Genomic DNA, 24,061 nt, shown 5'->3' with positions numbered 1-24,061 from the left:
CCAATCAGTTGACGATAAGGAATACGATCTTCTAAAGGAGTTTCATCATTGGCTTTCATCTTTGGTTGATTACTTCTTGAGTCTCCACTTTCTTTCCGTCAATTAAGTCAGACTTAGCAATAATATCTTATGCAAGCTTAATCTAAGACAGAACATATCCCCGAGGAGAATATGCAACTTCGATCCCTTAAAAATACCTTAGAAATCCAAGATCAGACATATCAAAATTGTTTTTAAAAATATTTTTAATAAGCTCAATGCCCTTTTTATCATTCTCAGTGATGATCATGTCATCAACATATAATAATAAGATAGTTATGTGATTACTTGCATACTTAACAAATAGAGCAGTATCAGTATAATAAGAGGTAAAACCATTATCAAGAACAACTTTACTAAAGTGATCATACCAAGCTTTTGGAGCTTGTTTAAGGCCATAAAGAACTTTATTGAGTTTAAGATTTTTTTTTTTTTTAATCTCAAGACCCGACGGAGGATCCATATAAACTTCGTTACAAAGGTTCTCATTTAAAAAAGCATTTTTAACATCTAATTGATAGATAGGTCATTGATTAATAGACGCTAAGGCTATTAAGGTTATTACACTAGTCATCCTAACAACTGAGGCAAAGGTTTCCTTATAATCAATTTCATATTCTTGTGCATACCCTTTAGCAACTAACTTAACTTTGTATCTTTTTAATGTCACATCACTTTTGGTTTTGACTTTATAAACCCATTTATATTCAATAGCCTTTTTTCCTAAAAAAAGACCTACAATTGTTCAAGTGTTAGCTTTGTTGATTGTTTCTAACTCAAGTCTCATAGCATCAATGCAATGTGAATGTAGCTAACCTTCTTTCAAATTGAAAGGCTCACGATAGGAATGGATCATCATTAGACAAGTTCTATAATTTAGAGAAAAGGAATCGCCTAGGTAGGGATTCTTCAACTTGATCTTCTAAAGAAATGTCTTGAGAGTATATATCAAAAGCATTTTGATGTTCATTGCCCTCTCGCCGAGTATACACATGTATATCATTGGGATTCTCATTGTGAGAATCATCATTTTGATGCAACAAAGCATCATTTTGATAAGAATTTTTATCACAAATATTATCACAAATAGTATCCCTAAAATCTTTAGATTTATTTCTAGGCAACAAGTCAAAGAGAAGAGAATGGTTAATTTCTTTCTTAGATTTTTAAAACTCAAATCCATTTTATTCTTCAAGAAAGGTCATATTTCTTGAAACATAAAGTTTGTTATTTTTAATATCATAACATCTACTTTTGAATTTCACTATTGCCAATAAAAGCACATTCAAGAGCTTTTGGTGAAAGTTTATCTTGTCCTTAAAAAAGGACAATATTTGCAACAAAAAATTCTTAATCTTTTAAAATCTGGAGACATTTTGAATAATTTTTCAAAAGGAGAAACATTTTTTAAGGATGAAAAAGGCATCCAGTTTATAAAATAAGTTGCGGTAAGAGCGGCTTCAGCCCAAAAGTTCTTTAGAACGATTTTAGAAACAAGAAGAATTCTTGTTGTTTCAATGAGTTGCCGATGTTTTCCTTCGGCAAGACCATTTTGTTAAGTCCAAAATGAGTTGCTATAAAAGGAGCCGCTAAGTGGTTTTAGGACAAGATCTTTGATGATAAATGCCATTTTGTTTAAGATAGTTTACATGTATTCACCTTCGGAATCGGATCTAAAAATGGCTATGTTGTTTTGAAATTGATTAAGAATATGAAATTCTTTAATAGAGAAAACATCAGATTTGTTTTTTATAAAATACCCCCATGTGTATCCAGTAAAATCATCAATAAAGACAACATAATATGAATATCCTCCTTTAGACATAACGGGTGCCGATCCCCATACATCTGAATGCACTAATTCAAATGGTCTCTTGGAAATAAAATTGTTATGTGGATAAAAAAAAAATGTATTTTTTAAAGGATACAATCATTGCATGTAAATTCTTTTTCATTACAAAATTTTTAAATAAAAAGAAAAAGATACAACTTAGAAATACTATGATGACCAAGCCTCTTGTACCAAGTACCAAAATCCTTAGATTAGATATGATTACAAAATGATTTGGATGGCAAAGACAAAAAATCCATGTAATATAAGTTTCATCTTTTGTGGCCTTGCCCAATCCGCTTTTTGGACCAGAGATCCTGCACATAGCAATTGGTTGGTGAAAAAGAGACGCTACATCCAAAATCGATTATTTGAGAAACAGAAAACATATTTAAGTTAAGTTTTGGAATAATTTTAATCTTTGGAACATGAAATTCTTTGCTTTGACTAAAAACTTTTTCAAGATTTTTCATCCCAATATCTAAGGATGTTCCATCGGTCGTGGAAACAAATGATTTAAAAGAATTAAGACTTGGTTTGCATAAAAGATATGCATTAGAAGTCATATGAAATGAGGCACCCGAATCAAGGATCCAAGAGGTCATATAGGGAATCGATGAGATCGCGGCACCGGAGGTGGAAGGTATAGAAGAGTTGATTCTCATGAATTGTTGGAGAGTTTTCGTAAGTTGAGCAATAGAGTCATTTATGTCTCCATCTCTCTTTGATTCTTCACCCGAATTGCTTTGACTATGTTCAACGGAAGCCACCTTGGTTTTAAGCTTATGACAATCCGATCAAAGATGACCCAGTTCACTACAATAGTGACAAGTAATTTTTTTTCCTTCGCTATTGTTATTTTTTAAAAAATGAGGAGGTTTATATGTCCTCATGTTATTTCCCGGTTTATATACCACATGGACCTCATCACAGTCCTTTTTAAGAGCCAAGCGAGTTTCTTCTTAGCAAAATGAAAAATAAAGATAAACAAGAAAACAAAAAAAACAAAAAGAAAGGTCCCTAATGAAGATGTATATTTACAAGTGAAAAGACTAATTTGCCCCTAGTAGGCATTACAAAAGATTTTATATATATATATATATGAAATATACATGTATATATGTCTATATATATAACATCCATATAATTTAACAAGACAGTCTCCAATTGTACCCTTGATACATCTTAAGATTTTTTTGACATCGATATGGTTGTACTTGGGTGCATGCATAAATTAGGATACCTAATTCACAGCATAAACCAAGTTAAGGTGTGTAAATGTCAGATATTGTAATGCTCCTACAATACTTCTAAATTTTTCTCAGAAATCTAGAAGCAGATCATTCTCATTCTCTTGTTGTAACTTGGTAATTCAACGCTATTAGAGTCATAGCAGGTTTGCATTCCAATATTCCACCATGCTTCAATAAATCCTGGGCATACTTTATGTAAGCACTGACGAACCAGCTGTGTAGTCCACCTGAACACCAAGAAAATATTTTAACTCCAAGGTCCTTCATATGAAACTTGCTTTGCAAGTAAAATTTGAGTTCTTGAATGCAAGATGGGTTGTTTATGTGACAATTATACCATCAACATATACAAGAATCAAAGTAATACCAAAAGCATCTAATGTGCAAGCAATGAGTAATCACCTTGACTGCAAATGAAATCCATAGATTTTGTTGTTATACTGAATGTATCAAACAATGCCCTAAATGCTTGTTTAAGACCATATATAGCCTTTCCCAATCTCAAATCAGTATTGGCAACATTCCCTTCTGAATATCCAGGAAGGGTTCTATATACACCTCCTCGTATAAATCTTCATACAAGAAGGTGTTTCCAAACCAAAATTACCTGCAAAGGAAAGCACAACTCTAATAGTTTCCATTTGTACCATTGGATTAAAAGCTTTACCAAAATCTAGAACATATTCTTGGATTTATTCTTTTGCAACTAATCTAGCCTTATACATTTTTACACTTTCATCAGCTTTGCATTTGATATATAAAGCCATCAAAAACTGACAAGATTCTTGTCTATTGGTCTATTTAGAACCTGCCAAGTGCCACATTCAAGAAGTGTCATAATCTCCTCATTCATGGCTTCAACCCAACAAGGGTCTTACAAGCTTCTACAAAGTGTTTGGGCTCTTTCACTCACTCAAGTGGAGCAGAATACAATTGAAAATCAAGAGAAAATGTATTATAGCTTGCCAACCTATCAGGTGGATATCGCGTTATGGTAGGGCTTCTTAGTTGCACACCAAGATCCTTAATATGTAAATCCCCAGAGTTAGAAAATGTGGGTTGCTCACCACCTTCAACTATTCCACGCACTGCCTCTCTTGATCCAAGCATTTCCAAATGTTGCTGTTATTTTCCACCAGATTCTGCCTTGTCACATCTGGCATACACTAGAGGAAAACACTAAAAATTAGCTGAACTGATACTATACCAGAGTTACCGGAAGCGCCTAGCTAAAAGGGGAAGCGCGCTTCCCCGAAGCGCGCTTCGGAAGCGCGAAACGTCGCGCTTCCGAAGCGTGGGGGGAAGCGTCCCCCTTTTTTGGGAAGCGCGTTTCCCTTTAATGGGGGACGCGTTTCCCTTTAATGGGGGACGCGCTTCCCTTTAATGGGAAGCGCGCTTCCCATCACGCTTCCCCCACGCTTCCCCCTCGCTTCCCCTGTTTTTTTTCAATTTTTTTGTATTTTTTATTTTTTATTTTTATTTTTTTCGCTTCCCCCTCGCTTCCGAGACGCTTCCTAGGTCGCTTCCGAGACACTTCCCAAATCGCTCCTAAGTGGTCCCACGCTTCCCCGCTTCCTAAAATTTTGAAAGTGCCTCGCTTCCCGCTCCCGCTTCCCGTATCGCTTCCCGCTCCCGCTTCCTCAACTGGCAACCATGTACTATACCCAGGGTTAGCCTTTGGATGCGTACTGCATCATTCACTTTACCAACTGATTCTTTATTCTGCACAACAGATATAATAGACAGCACCCTGTCAGTGCTGTTAATAGTTTCTGCACTTCAAACTGCAACCTAGAAACAACTGCTACAGTGAAATGCACCCTGAAACTACTAGACAGCATGCTGTTATTGTCAAACTGCAACCTAGAAGCAGCTGGCTGTATGGTGATAACAGTGGACTGCACCCTGAAACTACTAGATTGCATGCTGTTATTGTCAAACTGCAACCTAGAAACATCTTTGGAAGGCCTGCAGCTGGTGTTCGTACACAACTACTGCAGCAAAGAATTGTTTTCAGATTGCACAACCATAGAAGTCCCAGTTATGGGCCAAAAGGTATACAGAGCCCTTAATTCAGCTAAATCATAATGACAAGCATGAGGTTCACACTCATTCTCAACAAAGACAACAGTGTCTAGATATGACTATTCAATTAGAATGCATGTTTAAGCATCTAATTATACTTGTCGTCATATCTCATAAACTTGCATAATTGTGCTTTTGGTGCAAACTTATTTTGCAACGAATCATCTACATGAACAAAACACTTGCAACCAAAAGCACGTAAGATAGAATAATCAGCATGTTTATTGTAAGCATAAGAGATGGCATATCCATTCAACCCATCCAAAGGCATGCGTTTATAAAAGAAATAATGGTGTGAAATGATCTGTCCATAAGTCGGACCTTAATTTGAATCAACAACCATAGTCAAAGCAGTCTCAGTGATGTGATGGTGTTTTTGTTCAACTACACTATTTTGGGCTGATGTTCTAAGAAAAAAAAACTTTGTACAATGTCATTTTCAGGTAAGAACTCAGTGAACATATTCAAGGTATAGTCACTCCCCCATCATTATGAAAGGCAAGAATCTTTCGAGAAAACAGAATTGTTTACAGACATTGAACACTTGTTCCATGGATTTCAAGAAGTAAATCCTTGTATATCAATTGAAATCATCGACAAAAATTACATAGTATTTTGACTTAGAAAATGACATGATCGGAACAGGAACCTATACATCTAAATGAACAAGTTCAAATGGAAATGAAATTCTTTTATTTGAATGTCCAAAAGGAAGTTCATGACTTTTGCATATGTGATAACTATTAAAAGAAATCAAAGGCCCACTAACTTTGTCTCTCAATTAAATGAGATTCTTATTACATAAGATACTCAATAAACTAGAATCACAATGCCCTAGTCTACGATATTACAACTCCATTTCCTTCCACCCTAGACAAAAGCAACGAACAAAAAGATGAAGATGACAAAGTTGACAACAATAGAACTTCGTTTACAAAATAGAGACCACAAATCCTTCTCCTTCAACGAACATTCACTTCATGTGAAGATGCTTCTTAAAACAGAAGGAAAAAAAGATGTAAGAATTTAATTGATCAAACAGTTGTGAGACAAAGATGAGATTACAAGTAATAGTAGGTGCAAAAAGTATTAGGCAAATGAAGGCCCTTAAATTTAGTGGGGATGACTATAGTGCCTACTTGAGTGATAGGTTGATGTTTACACTTTACCATCATTAGCAACAATTCTTCAAAAACCATGATACAGTATGACATGAAGGAGCTTACCAAAGTCCTTGGTAAGAAGAAGAAGATATATTTTTCAGTTATATAATTAGTTTTTCAGTTAGTTTTCAGTTATATAATCAGTTTCTTAGTTACTTTTATATGTTAATCTCATATTTTTTAATATTTATTTGAGATTTTCTATTTCTTATTGGTTGTTGCTTCATCAATAAAGCATTTTTTATTTATTTGTATTTTTAGATATTTTATTGTTTTTTTAAGTTTTCAATAAAAAATTTGGAGGCTTACACTTTACGCCTTGCCTCAGTTTTTGGTGGAGCACCTCACTACACCTCAACGCTTTTCACACACTGATTGGGAGCGTTAGGAGTGTCTAGAACACCAGCCGCCTCTACCACCTCACCCAACTCCTGAATAAAATAACTCTTGAATAAAATGCAGCAAGAGACCTCATGTTGCAGGTGAGTTGCATCCTTCTTTGACCCAGAGTTAGCAAGATTAAATATTTGTTTCATGTTTAAACAACATGGATCACAAATCAATGCAAAGTCTACTCACATATATTGTAGCAAGCATGTTATACTCTGATCCCAATCCACCAACTATCTACATACTGATGTCATCATTTAAGATACGAGAACCAATGGCTGGCAACAATCTAGTGATAGTTATAATCCTATTAAGATAAATTATCACATTAGAGTTCCCCTTACTGAGTTTTCCAAGCTCTACTTTCAGGTGATAGATCTTGAGGATCGAGTCCTATTCAAACCAGAGATGAAGAATCAACCATAGATCCCAAGATTGAACTCCTAAAGGTATATGCAATAACACCTCAGAGAAAAAGTAGCAATAATATATACTAAAATTGTCTGATTATTCTTGGACCACATAACAAAATCAGGGGTTTTTGAAAGTCTCTGACCTAGTTGTCCTTTCTTCTCAGCTTAAGGTACAAACTCCGCAGAAGTAGGTTGAGAGTCTTGAGACCCATTGAGATGCCCCATTAGATCTTGACTGCTAATAAAAGGAATAATATGTTTCTTCCAAGACATGAGGAAATAAAAAGGAGGCAAAAATAAAAGAAGAAGAAAATAATGAAGAGGAAATAAAAAGGGAATAGAGAGAAGAAAACTTGCATGAAATAACCAGGGAATAGAGAGCAGAAAATCGTATAAGAAATAAGAAGAAAGAATTACCAACAGTCCCATCAACAAGGATTTTATACTCATCCATGCACTGATACCATAATAGCTCTGCGGAGATTTTTTTTTTTTAACGCATGCCTGCTTATTGTCAAATGAGGAGTAGAGAGAAGAGAAGAAGGTTGTGGCTGAAACAATGGATCGTTTCTTAATGAAAGAGACACTCGAACCCTTATACACATATACACATATACAATACACATACATATATATAGGAGTAAGATTTGGTCATGAAACTCATAGGTGCGGGCCATGTTGACCCAATCGGACCTCATAGATGGATTCAGCATTGTCCAAATGCTAGAGATCGGCTGTTGGATCTTATTTTTTAGATGAAAAATACGCTTTTATGGGCCAAGAAAATATCACACATTGTAGGCAGTTGATTTTTCAAGGCTCATAAAATTTGCCTACACATCGTAACCAGACAAACTAAGAGCCAATTCCCAAGAGCCTAAACATGTAGATCACATCTGTAAGGTTAGTTTCATGAAAAACAAAAAAAAAATAAAGAAAAAATGAAAAAGAAAACTCATTTGTAAGTAGTGGCGACATGATCAAATATGCACGTACACACACGCATATAGATATAGATATAGATAAAGATATGGGTTAATATTTGGTGCTATTGAAAGCACCAAATTATATGGAACTATTGACTTGAAAATAGTAAGTCTTAGATTTTTTTGTAAAATAAATCTTATGGATGTGTTCTCCAGTGCATGTTTAGTGGGAAACGAGTTTTGAATCATATAATTGTGACACATAAGCAGGTTTTTTAAAGGATTCAAAAATTAGCAGTCCACAATGCATTAAAATGTCATGACTCAAAAAAACATATTTTTGAATCGAAATTGTAATGTCGTGTGTTTTCGTACTTAGTCATTTTATGATTTTGTCAAAAATTTGGCTAAGTCTGAGAGAAAAATTGTTTGAACCTTGACATAGAGTCGATGCTTGTGAGTCTGGGCTTGGCCCAGGTCTCATCAGCAAGGTCGAGGTGAGTCAATCGAAGCGTAAGAAAGAGTTTTATTTTTTAGTTTTAAATACAAGCGAAATTTGAGTGAAATTTGGGTTATTTTTGCGCAAAATTCAGAATTTGATATTCGTGTAATATGTTGTTGGATGCGTCTCAAAATTATAAGCGCAACGATATTTTACTTTTCTGAATTCGAGTTTCGGTTGGCTCGAAAATCGTGTTTTCCGAAAAAAGAGCGGTTTGTTAGGTTAAATTTAGACTTGGATTGGGCTGGATCCGATAGTTTTAATCCGAATTAATATGGATCTAAACTCTATCCAAGACCCATATTAATCTGGGTTTGGTCCAGTCCAAAACCCATTTGGATTTTTTGAAATAGATTTGAATCTTGGATCTGAATCCAGATCTAAATTCATGCCCAGCAAGTTTATAACTTTAAATTCACTAGATAGCTTTAAATTGGGGTTATTTAGTGTTAGGAAGTCTTCTATGTTATAAAAATAACCATTGGAAATTTCTAGATATTTATTAATTTATAAACAATCAATAATTAATTAATTAATTTAAATTTCGAAATTTGATTTAAGTTTTGGTTTAAGACTCTAAGTAGAGCCCTTAAACCCATGTAAAATCACTTGAGAAGGGTCCTAGTTCAATAAAATAACTTTTGGAAGCTTCTTGATATTTATTTATTAATAAATAAAAAATAATTAATTAATTATTAATTTGTATTTAATTTCGAGGTTTAATTTTCTAGAGTATTTAGGACTCTTTATAGAGCCTTGTCCATGCTTTAGTAGCTTTAAGAAAAACTTTTAAAAAAACACTTAATTTAGAAAAGTCAACACTTGATGAATTTTGAAAATTTCGAAAACTTGGAAAGAGAGTCACATTAGGTGAAGGCTCTTTCTTCATCCCATTTTAGAAGGGGTTGGAGAGAAGAGGGGGGGGGGGGGGGGGTCACCCCCTATGCCTATAAATAGGCCTCAAGGCCTAGAAAAAAAAAACGTCAAGTGTAGAGAGAAAGGAGAGGAAAAGAGAGGAAGAAAAAGGTGGTTCCTTCTTCGATCGTCCGGTGTTTTCCACAATTTGTTCTTTTTCGATTCACGCAAAGGTATGGGTCTCCTCTTTTGGAATCAAGTGAGAAATTGAATGCCAGTTTGATTTTCATGCAATATCTTGGATAAAAATCCATGAAAAAAGTGTTCATATGAATGTTTTCCCAAAAACACATGGAGGTCGATTCATGGATCTTCCTACATGGTGGTATTCTTGATTCCTTTCATCTTTTCAATGAAACAAAATTCTGTACGTGCTAAACAGAATTTTCATGGGTGGTAAGAGTGTTTCTTTTAGAGCTTTCTTTGATGAATATTGATTTCATGGATGGATCATGATATGGATTGGGTAGATGCATGAAAATATATGTTGCATGTATTTTCCAGAAAAAGTGTCTATAATGGTATGCTTATTAAGAAAGTTGAATATGCATGCATTCTTGAATAAGTATTCTCAAGTAAGCTTATTGCTCATGTTATATTTCTGAACCTTGTAAATGCATGTATGTATAAACCTGGAAATGTTTACATGTTTCATTTATGTAACGATGCATAATCCATGTACAGTTTTAAAGAAGAAAAATCAGGTTATAACAGTGGACTTGTTTTGGGCCTCGCGGTCTGGCTGACAGACCAACCGAGTTGGGCTCGGCTGGTCAGGTCTGGCCAGACCTGGCAGTGCCTTGACAGGCCAGCCGAGCCACAGGGCTAAGCCGAGTGGCTCGGCTGAGCCGAATCAGGTTCAAAAAACAAATATGTTTTTTTTTGGGTGGTCAGGCCCGGCCGACATTTTCGGCTGAGGATGGCTCGGTTAGCCCAGGGCTGGCAAGGACCTGTCGGGCCCAGTCCAACCCTTGGGCAGCACTGGGACAGGCCTGGCAGTCCACTGCTAGGTCCGGCCAGGGTCTGTCCAGACCAGACCCAGCCGATCCTGGTCGACTGGGCCTGTTTGGGACCCCGACTGACTAGGTCGGCTGGGTGTAAACCCCTTTTAAAAAAAAAGAAAAAAAAAAACTACATATATATATGAATTTAACACAGGGTGTGGTTTAAACCGGGGGTTCAAATTGAACATGCAGATTTTCAGATCTTGTTATGAGCATGCGCTTTAATTTTAATCCATTTTATGAACGTAATTTTTCACACGACTTATGGGATATGATCTGCTAAGTACAAAGCTGGTTTATAGCGCATGCGTATACAAGAAAATTCATGTGGCTTTACATGTGTGCAATTGCATGAATATTCACACGTGTGAATCGTGAATGGGCGAATGCATTTGACATGAATGTGTGTATTAAATGAAAGCATGCAGTGAACTCAATTATGTGCATTAAATAAAAGCATGCACTTGTCACAAGGATATGAATTGAATAAAAACATGCATTGACGTGAATATGTGTACTCAATTAAGTATGCAATTGACTTGATTATGTGTAACGAATAGAAGCATACACTTAACATGAATGTGTGAAATCATGAACATGCGTATGAAGATTATTGTGGTTTCACGCACATTGCTAAGTTGGCATTTATGAATGGGTATTGTAAAGCATGTATTTTATTTCAGATATTGCATGCTATTATGATTTTTGCGGATAATGCATTGATAATGCAAATGAATCATCGTAGGTCAGGTGGGCCTTGAGCTTTGGTTTGCTCCTGCTTTTCTTGTTTTAATGCACCACATAAATCACATTAATATTGTTTCATTGTGTTGCATTGTTCTATGCTTTTCCGCAGGCAGTGGTTCCGTGATGGTCCTCGCATAGGGATATGCGAGCTTGTGTATTTATTTTGCATGCTGAGTTGCAAATTAAAGAATTGGTTATTAATAAACAAATAAAAATAAAAGAACATTGTAATATATGTTTTGAGATATCTCGTCGTTAGAATAGGACTCTTAGAGTTCCGATTTTGGAAAACCATGAAGATACAAAAACTCTGTGTGTATTATTGATTACCCTTGAACCCGATATTGAGGTTCTTTCTCTTGGCCACAGTTTTAGGGAGAGTCTGTCACTTTACCTGGGGGGGTGTGTAGACACAGTTGTTGTTTTGGCATATCAAGAAAGTTGCACTATTGGATGTAGAGGTCCTTAGTGTCCCGACATTAGATGTGGAGGTCTAATAATCCGAAAGTGATTCGGTCGAGGGTTAAGTTTGAAACCCAGTAATAAATTAGAACTTATGTACCAAGTCACCCTGGGAACCCTACTTAACCTCGAGAAATTTTACTTGTTCGGTGTATCCGCGAGCAACGGTAATAAAAAGAAGAACTTAAATTGTATGCATTCTAATAGGGGCATGCATATAATCAGAGAACTTGTTAAAGATAATAAATTATACATGCACTAACATCATGCATTTTTTCTGTTATGCATGAGATCATGCATAGTTACTTGTTTTCCTTACTTATGAAGCACAATTGATATTATGATATTGCACTATGTTGCATGCTGAATATCTTTACTGCTTAAATGAAATTATGAAAATTGTTCTATTAATGTTCATCTAAATCATTGCATGAATCTTATCTGTATTCCTTATGTTTATTTGTTTCATTAGAGAGATTCGTACACAGAATTCCTTGGATTTCTGACACCACTTTTTGTGTTTTTCGCAGGCACAGGGGATCAGTAAAGTGACTTGCTTAGGAGAGGAGCTACGAGGAGACGTCGTGGCTGCTTGACAGATTCTATGAACAATATGGCTCTTTTCTTTTTATTTAATTATTATACACTCTGATAACTCTGCATTTGTCGTATTGACTTTATTTCTTCTGAAATAATAAATAATGGTTTGTTATGGTATGGACGATAAATGTAAGATCTCTTGTGATTTGTTTGGTTATCCAATTGTAAATGGAATTGTAAAAGCCCCGGGTCTCTGGGAAGATTTTTGCAATAGCTTTGAAAAAAAAATGCATTTTTCTTAGGTATGAGTTGGGGTCGTTACAGAAATAAAATGATCCAAGGTTTGATACTTAGCAAACAAACCCGCCTGAACACATCCACGTAGTCAGATTGAGTTGATAAAGCTGGAAACTATAACTTTCAGCTCAATAGTTTCATATAATTTGTTGTGTTCAATATATATATAAAGAGTTATGTCACATGGGTGCGGATGCGGGTGCGAAACGGGTGCGGCGCAATTTCAAAAATTTTGGACACGGGGACACGACTATATATATGTATATATATATTTTAAATATATATATATAATAATATATCCAGTGTGCATATATGTGGATATTGTCCTCTAAAGTTTGGCACAAGCATGAGTGTTTTTACAAACTTTGCAAAATGTACTTTTGCCCTTGCAGAAAGGAGGGTTCGGGGGCTCCATGAAGTTTATCTCTCTTCAACTGAAGCAGAATACTGAGTCATGGCTACAATCACTATGGAGGTGATCTGGTTAATGAGATTGCTTGCTGACATGGGTGTTTAGAGTAAAGGAACATCACGAATGTGTTGTTACAACAAAAGTTTCATCTATATTACCAGTAACTGAACCTTCCATAAACGAATCAAACACATTGAGATTGATTGTCACTATGTACGAGAGGAATTCCTACACGGCACTATTGATCTTCCCTACGTTACTTCAGAATATCAATTGGCGAATTTCTTCACCAAACCACTCACTGCTCCTAGATTTCACTTTCTCTTTAACAAACTTTCGATTATCCAACCACAAGTTTGAGGGAGAGTATTAAAAATAAGTATATATATAGTAACTAGGATTAGGTTTTTCACTTTTATTGTTTTAGGTTTTGAACTAGGCAACATAAGTTGGCTAGTCAACGTAGGGAGTCATTGGGATCCCAATGACTCTCTATGAAACCCCTTCCTCTTTGTGTATAAATATGGGGCAAAGCCCCACTACAATGTATGTTTCTTGCATGGTCTTGATCAATAAAATATTATTTTTATTCCTTGTGTTTGCCCTTTTAGTGGTGTTTGTATTTGAGCCCATTTTGTGGCTTGTCGATGTTCTTTTGGTATTTTGGTGGAACTCTTTAAGTGTCCACTTTGTTGTTTTGGTGAATAGCTTTTAGAGGACCTTGTTTCCTTTCAGGGTGTATCATACTATATTTTAAGATAAGAGAAAAAACTTGAATTAAAAATCACAAAAAAACTCTGAAAAATTCAGAATAACAAAAAAATCTCCAAAAAAAATTAAAAATCAGAAAAAATTATAGAATGAAATAGAAAAAAAGAACATGAATATATGCATTATGAGCTATGTCACCGGGGTACGGGTATGGGTGCGGGTGCGGGTGCGGGTGCGGGTGCGGGTGCGGGTGCGGGTGCGGGTGCGGGTGCGACAATTCCAAAAAATATGGGTATGGGGACACGGCTATATATATATAAAGAGAATTTGATATTTTGAATATAAAAGAAAGCTAAAATGAAATTTTTGAAAAAAAAAGGAGGGGGAATTCGATATTTTGAATCTAAAAAAAGTTTAAATGAAATTTTTGAAAAAAATGAGGGGCTATTGGGATATTTTTTCTTTCTATAAAAAGAAACAAGAAACCCCACCACCTCTCTCAAGTTCTCCTTTCATGATCCCTAAACAAGGAGCACAAGGAGGAGGAGGAGAAGATGAAGGAAAACGGGGAGGAGGAGGAGAAGAAGATGAAGGAAAACGAGGAGGAGGAGGAGAAGAAGGGTTGTAAGTGTTATAATCCTATGAAAAAAGTGGATATCTAGGTGTGCTGTATTTCATAAGGGTGTGCCTTATTTTGGTATCTTGAACTCATGGAGAAAGATTCAAATGATTTTTTTTGTTTATGTTTCCTATAGAAGAGAGAATTGATAAATGTATGGAGATTCAGGAGAAGGAAACTCAAAGAAGGGAGAGTAAATTCGGGCAAACCTACACCAGGAGGCAAGAAAATATAGTTGAGATACCATCCTTGGATCAAATAGAGTTAGAGGAGATAGGTAACTTAAAGACCCTGATCTCTCTCCAGCTGATTCGAAGCATACAAGTTTAGAGTCCTCTTCCACCTCTTCACCTCCTTGGGTACATGTTGCTCATATGACCATCATAAGGACTTTACTTGCAGTGGCTGCTATAAGACAGTGAAATCTGTAGCAATTAGATGTAAAGACTAAAGAATGCCTTTAGAGTGTGCAAATTGGAATAGCTCTATATCGGTTTAAGCAACACTAAGAACATGGTTTGAAAATTTTAGTTCGGCAATTAAGACTTGAATTTTTCTGATCTTTCATAATCCTACTTTGTTTGTTTCCTCTTCATCCAAAGGAAAATGTATATTGCTTTTATATGTGAATGATATGATTATAACAGATGATGATTTATAGAAAGTGGAAGATATCAAAAAGAGGTTGTCAAGTATATTTGAGATGCACTTGAGAAATTTGAAATATTTCCTAGCAACTGATCTTCTTGTGAAAACGAGGCTAGCAAAGGACTCCAAGAAGGTCAGTTCTCCTATGGAAGCAAACATAAAGTTGAGGGTTGAGCTTGAGGATCCAGTTGTCTATAGGCAATTGGTTGGAAGTTTGATATGCCTAATGATATCAAGGTCTGATATCACTTATGAAGTCCATGTGGTATGCCAGTGTATGAGCTCTCCTAGATCAGTTCACCTTGTTGATGTTTTTAGAATCATTAGATATATGAGGGATACTATGCATTTTGCAATTTCTTTTTGTCATCCTCCACTTTAAACTTTCATGTCTTTTGTGATGCAGACTTTGGGGGATCTACTCAAAATTGGCTCTCTACTATAGGATTCTGTGTTTTTATTAGGAGCTCTCTAGTATCGTGGAAGAGCAAAAAAGTAGCAACAAGTTGCATTCTCCACTGCAGAAGCAGAGTACAGAGCCATGGTCCAGGTTATTGTTGAGATTAGACGGCTTCTAAGAAAGTTGGGTGTCTCTACTTGTGAAAGAACATCCTTGTACTGTGACAACATGAATGTCATCCATATGTAAAAAATCCAGAGCTCCATGAGAGGATAAAGCATATTGAAATAGATTATCACTTTGCTAGGAGGGCATATGAGGAAGGGATCATTGTTAAGATAGCATCTACGTATGTAATTGTATTTGTCTTGTACATACCAAAGTACACTTAAGTGTACTTTAGGTATTTTGTCTTCCTTTTTTTATATGTATTCTTGTACAATTAATTTGATTGTATTGAAAGTGAACTTTAGGTATGCCTTTTATGTATTTTAGGATAGGTATACTCAAGGTATACCTATTAGGATAGGATAAGTATATAGGCTAGTTTTAGATCTTTTCATTTTTTATTTTATTCATTTATTTTAGTTTTTTGTATTATTTGTAGCTACTAGACGTTAGGATGGTCTAACAGCTAGTACGGCTAGTCAAACTAGCCATTAGACCATCCAAACGGCTAGTATTTTGCTTGGCTATTTATGAGGCATATGCACCATTGAGTCTCTTTGAGAGAGAATGGATGGATGTACTCTGTAGAGTGTGTGCATGAGTGTTGTTGCAAGGTGTTCTTGTATATTTTTTGTATATTTTTTATTAATAAAATATTTTAATTTTCTATGTCTTATTTTTCTTCATGGCTATGCATGGTTTATTGTATCTAGTCAAATGCATTTTAATAATACATTTGGATTTCATTTATGTTGTCATTTTTTGTGTTTCTTGTGCCTCGGCTTCCGTGCCATTTCAAGACAATCATATCTTTGGAGCATGTAGGTTCAAAGGAGAAAATGACAAATATAGCCACTAAAATTTATCCCCTATTACACTTTCAGTTATTTCTTTTCAAACTTGGGATGATTCCTCTTGCATCATATCAAGTTTGAGGGAGAGTGTTGAGAAGTGTAATAATATGTGTTTTACTTTTCTGTGTAACACCCCTCTTATTCTTTCGTACATATCCTTATCTGTATGGGTATTTTTGTATTTTCTCAATTAGTTGTACAAAGTCAATCATTTTTGTCTCTTGTACCTTAGAGGGGTTGACCCCATATATTGTTGTAATTCTTCCCTTTAGAATAAAATTGTGTTTATTCTTTTCTTTTGAAAAGTTTCAACTTTTAACTTGGTTTCTCATTGTGAAAAAACATAACAATTTGGATCACATCCACATTCATTAGTGCAAAACAAACATCATGAGTCCATTCACGAGATTCCTAACACTATGACATTTTCCTATGTGAACGTTAATCACATGAAAATCAATCCCTCTTTATAAACACACCCTAATTATGAGGTACATAATGAACTATAAAAATGTCAATGTTGATGTTAGCGTCTTGCCATTCCAGGATTGACATACCACCTTCTTAGCAATGACCAAAAAACTCCTGGATGGATACAGTGAGATGTAGCATAGGGACATGTGGACTTGCTCAAAGTTTAGCATTCAATAGAAATGAATGGAGAAACATGTTTCTCAAAAAGTTCATGAGTATTGATTATAGGATTCGGTTAATCCTAAGAATGAACTTTGAATAGATAATATGAGACTTCATAGGTTCATAAGATAGATTCAGTTTACATAATATCCTCAAGTTACATAAAGGCAGAAACATTTGTATGCAGACGTATTTCATGAACACTCATAATATAAAAAATAGTCACATATGCACATAATGCAAACTAAAAGAAAAATAAGTTTCCAACCTCATAAGTATGAGCAGTTTTATTCCGATCCAAAAGGCTAGACTTAAGGGTTCCTCCACGATGGTGTACAGACCATCTCCCCGAACGAGTTTCTCTTATGTTTCTAGTACTCGGTTCTCCAAAGTCACTTGACTCAATAGCTTTTTCAGCTGTTGTGGGATCTCCTGTTATAACATGTGGAATTTCTTTAGTTGCTTTCTCATTCAGAAGTTCATTCCCAATTTCAGATTTATTTGCCATTTGTTGAACCATCTCTAGTGCATTTGGAAGAGGATCCTCCACAGCCATCTGCAAATTCAAGGAACTTATTTTAAGAGCTGCCTGGACTTTGTGAATCATGTGTGTTTGGAAGAACCCAATTTTCTCTCCCAAGTCACCATCATCAATCATCTGCATGTGACAAACACTTCCCTCCATGTTTGATGTGTCACCATGAACCACTGCAACTGTCGCTTCTCCACTAGGCTCACAACCTTGAACAGCAGCTTCATTTTCATTCAATACACCGTTGCAACGCATATCTGTGTAAGTTGTTCAGATGTAGGTAGTCAAAAATCAGAAAATAGATGTGCAAACATCAATAAAATGTAACAAATGGTCATAATGTGCTAACAGAAAGATCTAATAAGATAAATGCACTCCCTTGATGCTACAAGCAAATCCCACTGATGAGCAAAGCCTTCCTATGAGGCTGCCACCATACAACCACTACCAAGGAGCCTATAGGTGCTGCCACCCCCTAGACCTAAGAGAAAGGTACACATCCCCATCCACAATTTATTTCAACATTTCTTTTGGTATTAGTCAGTAGGTAGCTCATTCATTGGTTTCCATCTCAACTATGTATTCCACTTCTGCTTTCATTACTACCAATTACGTATATATGCATACATAAATATAGATATATACATATGTATATATATGAAAAAGAAATAAATTATATATAGAGAGAGAGAGAGGGCACAAGAGAGATTCCTATGCCCCTCAAAGGTATAACTGTTTGAATTCTTTCCTTTGAATCATAAAGGAGTAGGAGTCAAACTAAAACATCTCAGAACTTCTTGTTGTTTACAAAATCTTGAAACCACTAGGATTAGTGCAAAACTAACGGAGACCCAACAAGAGGCACCTCAACACTGCAAGCTTTTAAGTTGATACCTCATTAGCATGGATTTTTGCCTCATACAACTAGAGTTTTAGAAAATTTGTTCCATAGCTTTGTTAACCTTAGCTTTATCTGATTTTTTGTGGTCCATTTTTCATTTACAAGATCACTGCCAGGGTTTCTTATACGGCCACTTTGAGAACCTAGTCAACAGGGAGGACTAAGCAATGGTGCCATGCTTGTTCACAAAAATCACCCATCTCTTTGAGAACTTAGTCAACCCTTTCCTGCTGATGTTTTACATGGTTATGACATGAGATTACATGTGGAGCATAGTATGCATGTATTTAGTGATACATGGTAGCAGTAGTAGGGTAACAGCACTAAGTAGTGGCATGTGTGTTGAAAGTAAGGTGAGATGCACAGCAACCAAGGTAGAGAGAGAGAGAAAGAGAGAGAGAGAGAGACTGCTGGAGAATAATCTAACTTACTCATTTCAATTAGGGCTACTCTCTATATTAAATAGAGATAGTCCAAAGAACACAATTACACCCAGGTCCCTCATTAAAGAATAAGACTCAAATAACCTCTACTTTAGAAAAACTTATTTACTAAAAGCATCATAAAAACATCTTAGTCTCAACACTCCCCCTCAAGCTGGAGCATAGATATCAATCATGCTCAGCTTGTCACAACACTTTGAGAAATTTGGTCTTGCCAGGGCTTTGGTAAAAACATCAGTTATTTGATCTTCGGAAGATACATGATCGGTGCAGATATACCCAGCCTAAACCAAGTCGCGGATATAGTGACAATCAACTTCAATATGTTTAGTCCTTTCATGAAATACTGGATTGTTGGCAATATATGTAGCAGCCCTATTGTCACACATCATCAACATAGGTAGGGATACTTTCTCCTGAAGCTCGGTCAAGACTGATTTTACCCACATAATCTCAACTGCAGTCTGGGCCATTGCTCGGTATTCAGATTCAGCACTCGACCTGGCTACAACGGTTTGTTTCTTACTCCTCCATGTAACAAGATTTCCTCCCACAAACACACAAAATCCAGATGTTGACTTCCTATCTTCAACAGATCCTGCATAATCCGCGTCAGTGTAAGCAACAACGTCCAAAGATGGATTTTGTTTAAACAACAGACCTTTACCAAGAGATGCCTTTAAGTACCGAATAACCATCATAGTTGCATCCCAGTGAACTTTTGTAGGTTTGTCCATGAACTGACTGATTTTACTCACAGCTAATGAAATGTCAGGTCTAGTAACAGTCACATATAGTAACTTACCCACCAAGGATCTAAAGCTGACATTGTCCACATACTCAGACTTCTCATCGAACATGTGAGTTTTGGGATCCATTGGAATATTAGCTGGCTTGGCTCCTAGCATTCCAGTCTCTTTTAATAAGTCCAACACATACTTTCTTTGAGACAACACTAAGCCCTCTTTGTTTCTTGCAACTTCAATACCCAGAAAATATCGTAGGTGACCAAGATCTTTAGTAACAAAGTGTTTCTGAAGATGATCTTTTGTGGCAGAAATATCTTGGGCACTGCTCCCTGTTAATATGATGTCATCGACATATACCACCATAACAACAATTCCAGCACTGGTTTTCTTGATGAACAAGGAGTGATCTGAAGCGGACCTGACAAAGCCAAAACTCGACATTACCTCAAATAATTTGTGAAACCATGTCCTTGGACTATGCTTCAGGCCATAAATAGCCTTCTTCAACTTGCACACCTTCTTACACTCCCCCTGAACCTCAAAGCCTGGGGGTTGTTGCATGTAGACAGTTTCATGCAAATCCCCATACAAAAAGGCATTGACATCCAACTGAAACAAGGGTCATCCATGGTGCACAGCAACAGAAAGAACAAGACGAATAGTGCCAAGACGAGCACCTGGGGAGAAAGTTTCAAAAAAGTCAACACCATAAGTCTGAGTATACCCTTTTGCAACCAACCGGGCTTTGTACCGTTCAATTGACCCATCTGAGTTATATTTAATGGTATATACCCACTTGCAGCCAACAATATCTGCATCAGTTGGGGGATCCACCAAATCCCAAGTGCCCCTAGAACATAGGGCATCCATCTCATCCTTCATAGCTTGCATCCATTTGGGGTCGAATAGAGCCTGACTGTGATGAAGCAGAACAGAGGAGGCAGACAAAGCCGAGATAAAATTCTTCATAGAAGCCCTAAGATTAACTTCAGAAACAAACTGAGAAATGGGATGAAGGGTGCACTGTCTTTTCCCTTTTCGCAGAGCAATAGGAAGATCCTCATCAACAGCAGAAACTTCAGTATGCTCAGAGATACTAACTTCAGGAGAAGGAGATAATGGGGACATGGAGATAGGTGGTAACCTGTGAGTATACACTATAGGAGGGTTTCTGTATCGAGACTCCCCAGAGGATGGAGCCACAGGCTTTGGAGTGAACGACTCTAAAGGAAAAGGGGGAATTGGCAGAGGAAAAACATCACCCTGACTATCTTGTAACCTTGGAGTAGTGCTCGAAAAATAAGGAATAGACTCGAAGAAGGTAACATCTGCACTGACATACTCTTTATGAAATATAGGGTCATAGCAACGATATCCTTTTTGGTTCTTAGGATACCCAAGGAAAACACATTTAATAGACTGAGCAACAAGTTTATCTCGATCAGGACCCAGCTTATGCACAAAACACACACATCCAAAGACTTTAGGGGGGATAGGAAAGAGAGGAGCCTCTGGATGAAGAATTTGAATTGGGATTTGGTTTTCTACAGAACTTGACGGCATGCGATTTATAAGAAACCCGGCTGTCAAAACCGCATCGCCCCAGTATATAGCAGGCATATTGGATTGAATCATAAGGCACCGAGCAACATTAAGGATTTGTCTATGTTTCCTCTCAGCCACCCCATTTTGCTGGGAGGTATGGGGACATGTAAATTGAGGTTGAATCCCATTAACAGAGTAGAATTGAAGTAAGTCTTTGGATTTGAACTCAAGAGCGTTATCAGTGCGAACAATTTTAACACATATGTCAAATTGAGTTTTTATCTTTGCAATTAAAGATTTAAGAATGACAGGACCTTGAGACCGATCTTTTAACATGAACACCCACGATAGTCTCGAGAAGTCATCAATAATAACTAGATAATAACGACATTGAGACCTATTCGGAATCCTACTCGGACCACACACATCTACATGAAGAAGATCAAACAATCCTTGACTTGATGGACTCTGACTGGAGGGAAAAGAACTTCGACAATGCTTTCCCAATTGACATGTTTCACACTGAATAGAAACTGAGGGAGGTATATGAGGAATGACACGACGAAGTTTTGTCACTGGAAGGTGACCCAAACGATGATGTCACAAAAGAGGACTTGAGGATGATGTAACAGCAGAATTGGTCGAAACCTCTGGTTGGTGTAGGTAATACAGACCACCTTCCTCATAGCCACCACAAATCCTTCTCCCTGTCAGCAAGTTCTGAAAGGTGCATCCCATAGGATCAAAAATCACTCTACAATTCAACTCTTTTGTCAATCGACTGACGGATAATAAATTCTGTGGAAACGAAGGAGCATGAAGAACATGCGACAATTGAAGAGTAGGGGTAATAGACATGTTTCCTTGCCCTATAATTGGGGAAGAGCTACCATCAGCAAGACGTACCCCTTTTTGACCTGTCACAGGTTTTAAACTCACAAAGTTGCTCGAGTTTCCGCACAAGTGACCAGAGGCTCCAGAATCAATGACCCACCTACCACCTTGAGCAGATAGGCCATCACCGGCCGAGCACACAACCTCCGCAACAGAAGGCTTCGAATTGGATGATCGTAAAGCAAGGAGCTCGTCATATTCAGCCCTGCTAAGAGTTACACAATCATTGGAGGAATCTGCATCTGATTTAACCACTTGAGCCATAATATAAACTAATGGGCTTGATTCACAAAATGCAGGAGCAACCACACACGCATACCCACAATCAACAACAAGTCCGACAATATCAAGTTTTGACTTCACCAATGAAATCTGAGAAACACGACCTTCGACTGTTCAGATCCAAACTTTAAATATAATTTTAAAGAAACTCGACCAAAACTTTCCACCTCAACCAAGGATGACTATAGGTTGTAAATCAAGATCACACATCCAACACGACTTACAATGTGTTACCATCACATATCCGCCACTACGACAAACAGTAGCAACACCCAACACAGAATCTCACTTCAAAAGACAAGGTTCCCACGAACAGGATATTTTCTACATGTTGTTTTCAAACATCAACTGAGGCAAAAGGATCACGACACAGCACCCAGCTGCTTGCTAAATAAAATCTGAGCACAACCAGCGATAACATGAGCAGAAACAAAATAATTTTCCCTGTGCAATTTCACGACTGCTTTCCTGATCAGTTTCACGACTGTTTTTTTTTTATCAGCAGCAGCCTCAACGCAATACAGTCACAGCACCAGCACACACGACCTGTGCAGAAGGTTCCCTCCTGCTTTACCCTTCACGACTGCATCATCCACGACCTTGACAGGCTGAATACCACAACTACAATAGGTTGTCTACTACGACTATACATCCACCACTATAGAGATGCATATCACAACTAAGATAGAGATGCATACCTCGACTGCACATCCACCACGAATATGCCTCTGATTCATGCTAGAAACTGGAGTCACTCGAACTTGGAGCAGGGCACGAGATCACGCTCCCAAGGACAATGGATCAGATCTCTGCTGTATCTGATTCTTCACAGCCTTTAACAGAACCGACCCCCACTTGATTTGATTTCGCGACTTCTCTGCATCAGATCTTCACTCAATCTGAACTTCTCCACCATCCACACGTCAAAGATCATTTGTTTTGAAGCCCGCAGCATCCAATCAATTTGCAACGATCATATTTTTTTTATGTAAAAATCTGTGTCGACAACACAGAGAATCAAATCAGACCAGCGGCATCACACGACCCACGATCTGAGTGCTTCCACGATCAGCCACGATCTGAGTGCTTCCACGATCAGCCACTTTCCACGTTTCACGACACATGTTGCAGCTTGCTGCAGTTTTCCACGATCAGCCACAGCAGCATTACACGACCCACGATCAGCAACTGTATCCCAGGAGGGGACGCTGCTCTGATACCATGTTGAAAGTAAAGTGAGATGCACAGCAACCAAGGTAGAGAGAGAGAGAGAAAGATAGAGAAAGAGAGAGAGAGAGACGGCTGGAGAATAATCTAACTTACTCATTTCAATTAGGGCTACTCTCTATATTAAATAGAGATAGTCCAAAGAACACAATTACACCCAGGTCCCTCATTAAAGAATAAGACTCAAATAACCTCTACTTTAGAAAAACTTATTTACTAAAAGCATCATAAAAACATCTTAGTCTCAACACGTATGTTGTGTGAACACATGAATGAAGTGGGGCAGGTGTGTCTGTGTATATAGAAAAGGAGGAAGATGCAACTAATTATGCACTGTGACATCATATACACCAGTGACGCAAATTTAAATTGAAGGTCAAAACCTTAATAAATGATACTTCATAAATGATTGTTATGAGTTGCCATGTAGAAGATAGCTTATAAATGATTAGACAATAATTTGTGAAACTTTA

At 36.9% G+C, this 24,061-nt stretch overlaps 1 protein-coding gene across 2 annotated transcripts in view; it reads right to left on the bottom strand.

The window, feature by feature from the left end:
* LOC149813156 (uncharacterized) overlaps nt 1–24,061 on the bottom strand; it is a 98,684-nt gene that overhangs the window by 65,650 nt on the left and 8,973 nt on the right. The window contains exons 2-3 of one of the 2 annotated variants that reach the window (XR_016428274.1): nt 17,284–17,804; nt 4,094–4,289 (exon numbers count right to left, since the gene is read on the bottom strand). Coding sequence is in view for 1 of the 2 variants with exons in the window: in XM_089991607.1 (XP_089847733.1) it covers nt 17,284–17,804 (521 nt within the window). In the remaining variant the exon portion in view is untranslated. The remainder of the gene's footprint in view (nt 1–4,093; nt 4,290–17,283; nt 17,805–24,061) is intronic. The other variant, XM_089991607.1, reaches the window with a different exon arrangement.

This window comes from Nuphar pumila, chromosome 16 (genome assembly GCF_984573655.1).
Source record: "Nuphar pumila chromosome 16, dmNupPumi1.hap1.1, whole genome shotgun sequence".
Classification (NCBI taxonomy): Eukaryota; Viridiplantae; Streptophyta; class Magnoliopsida; order Nymphaeales; family Nymphaeaceae; genus Nuphar; species Nuphar pumila.
This window is presented reverse-complemented; position numbering and strand designations above follow the sequence as displayed.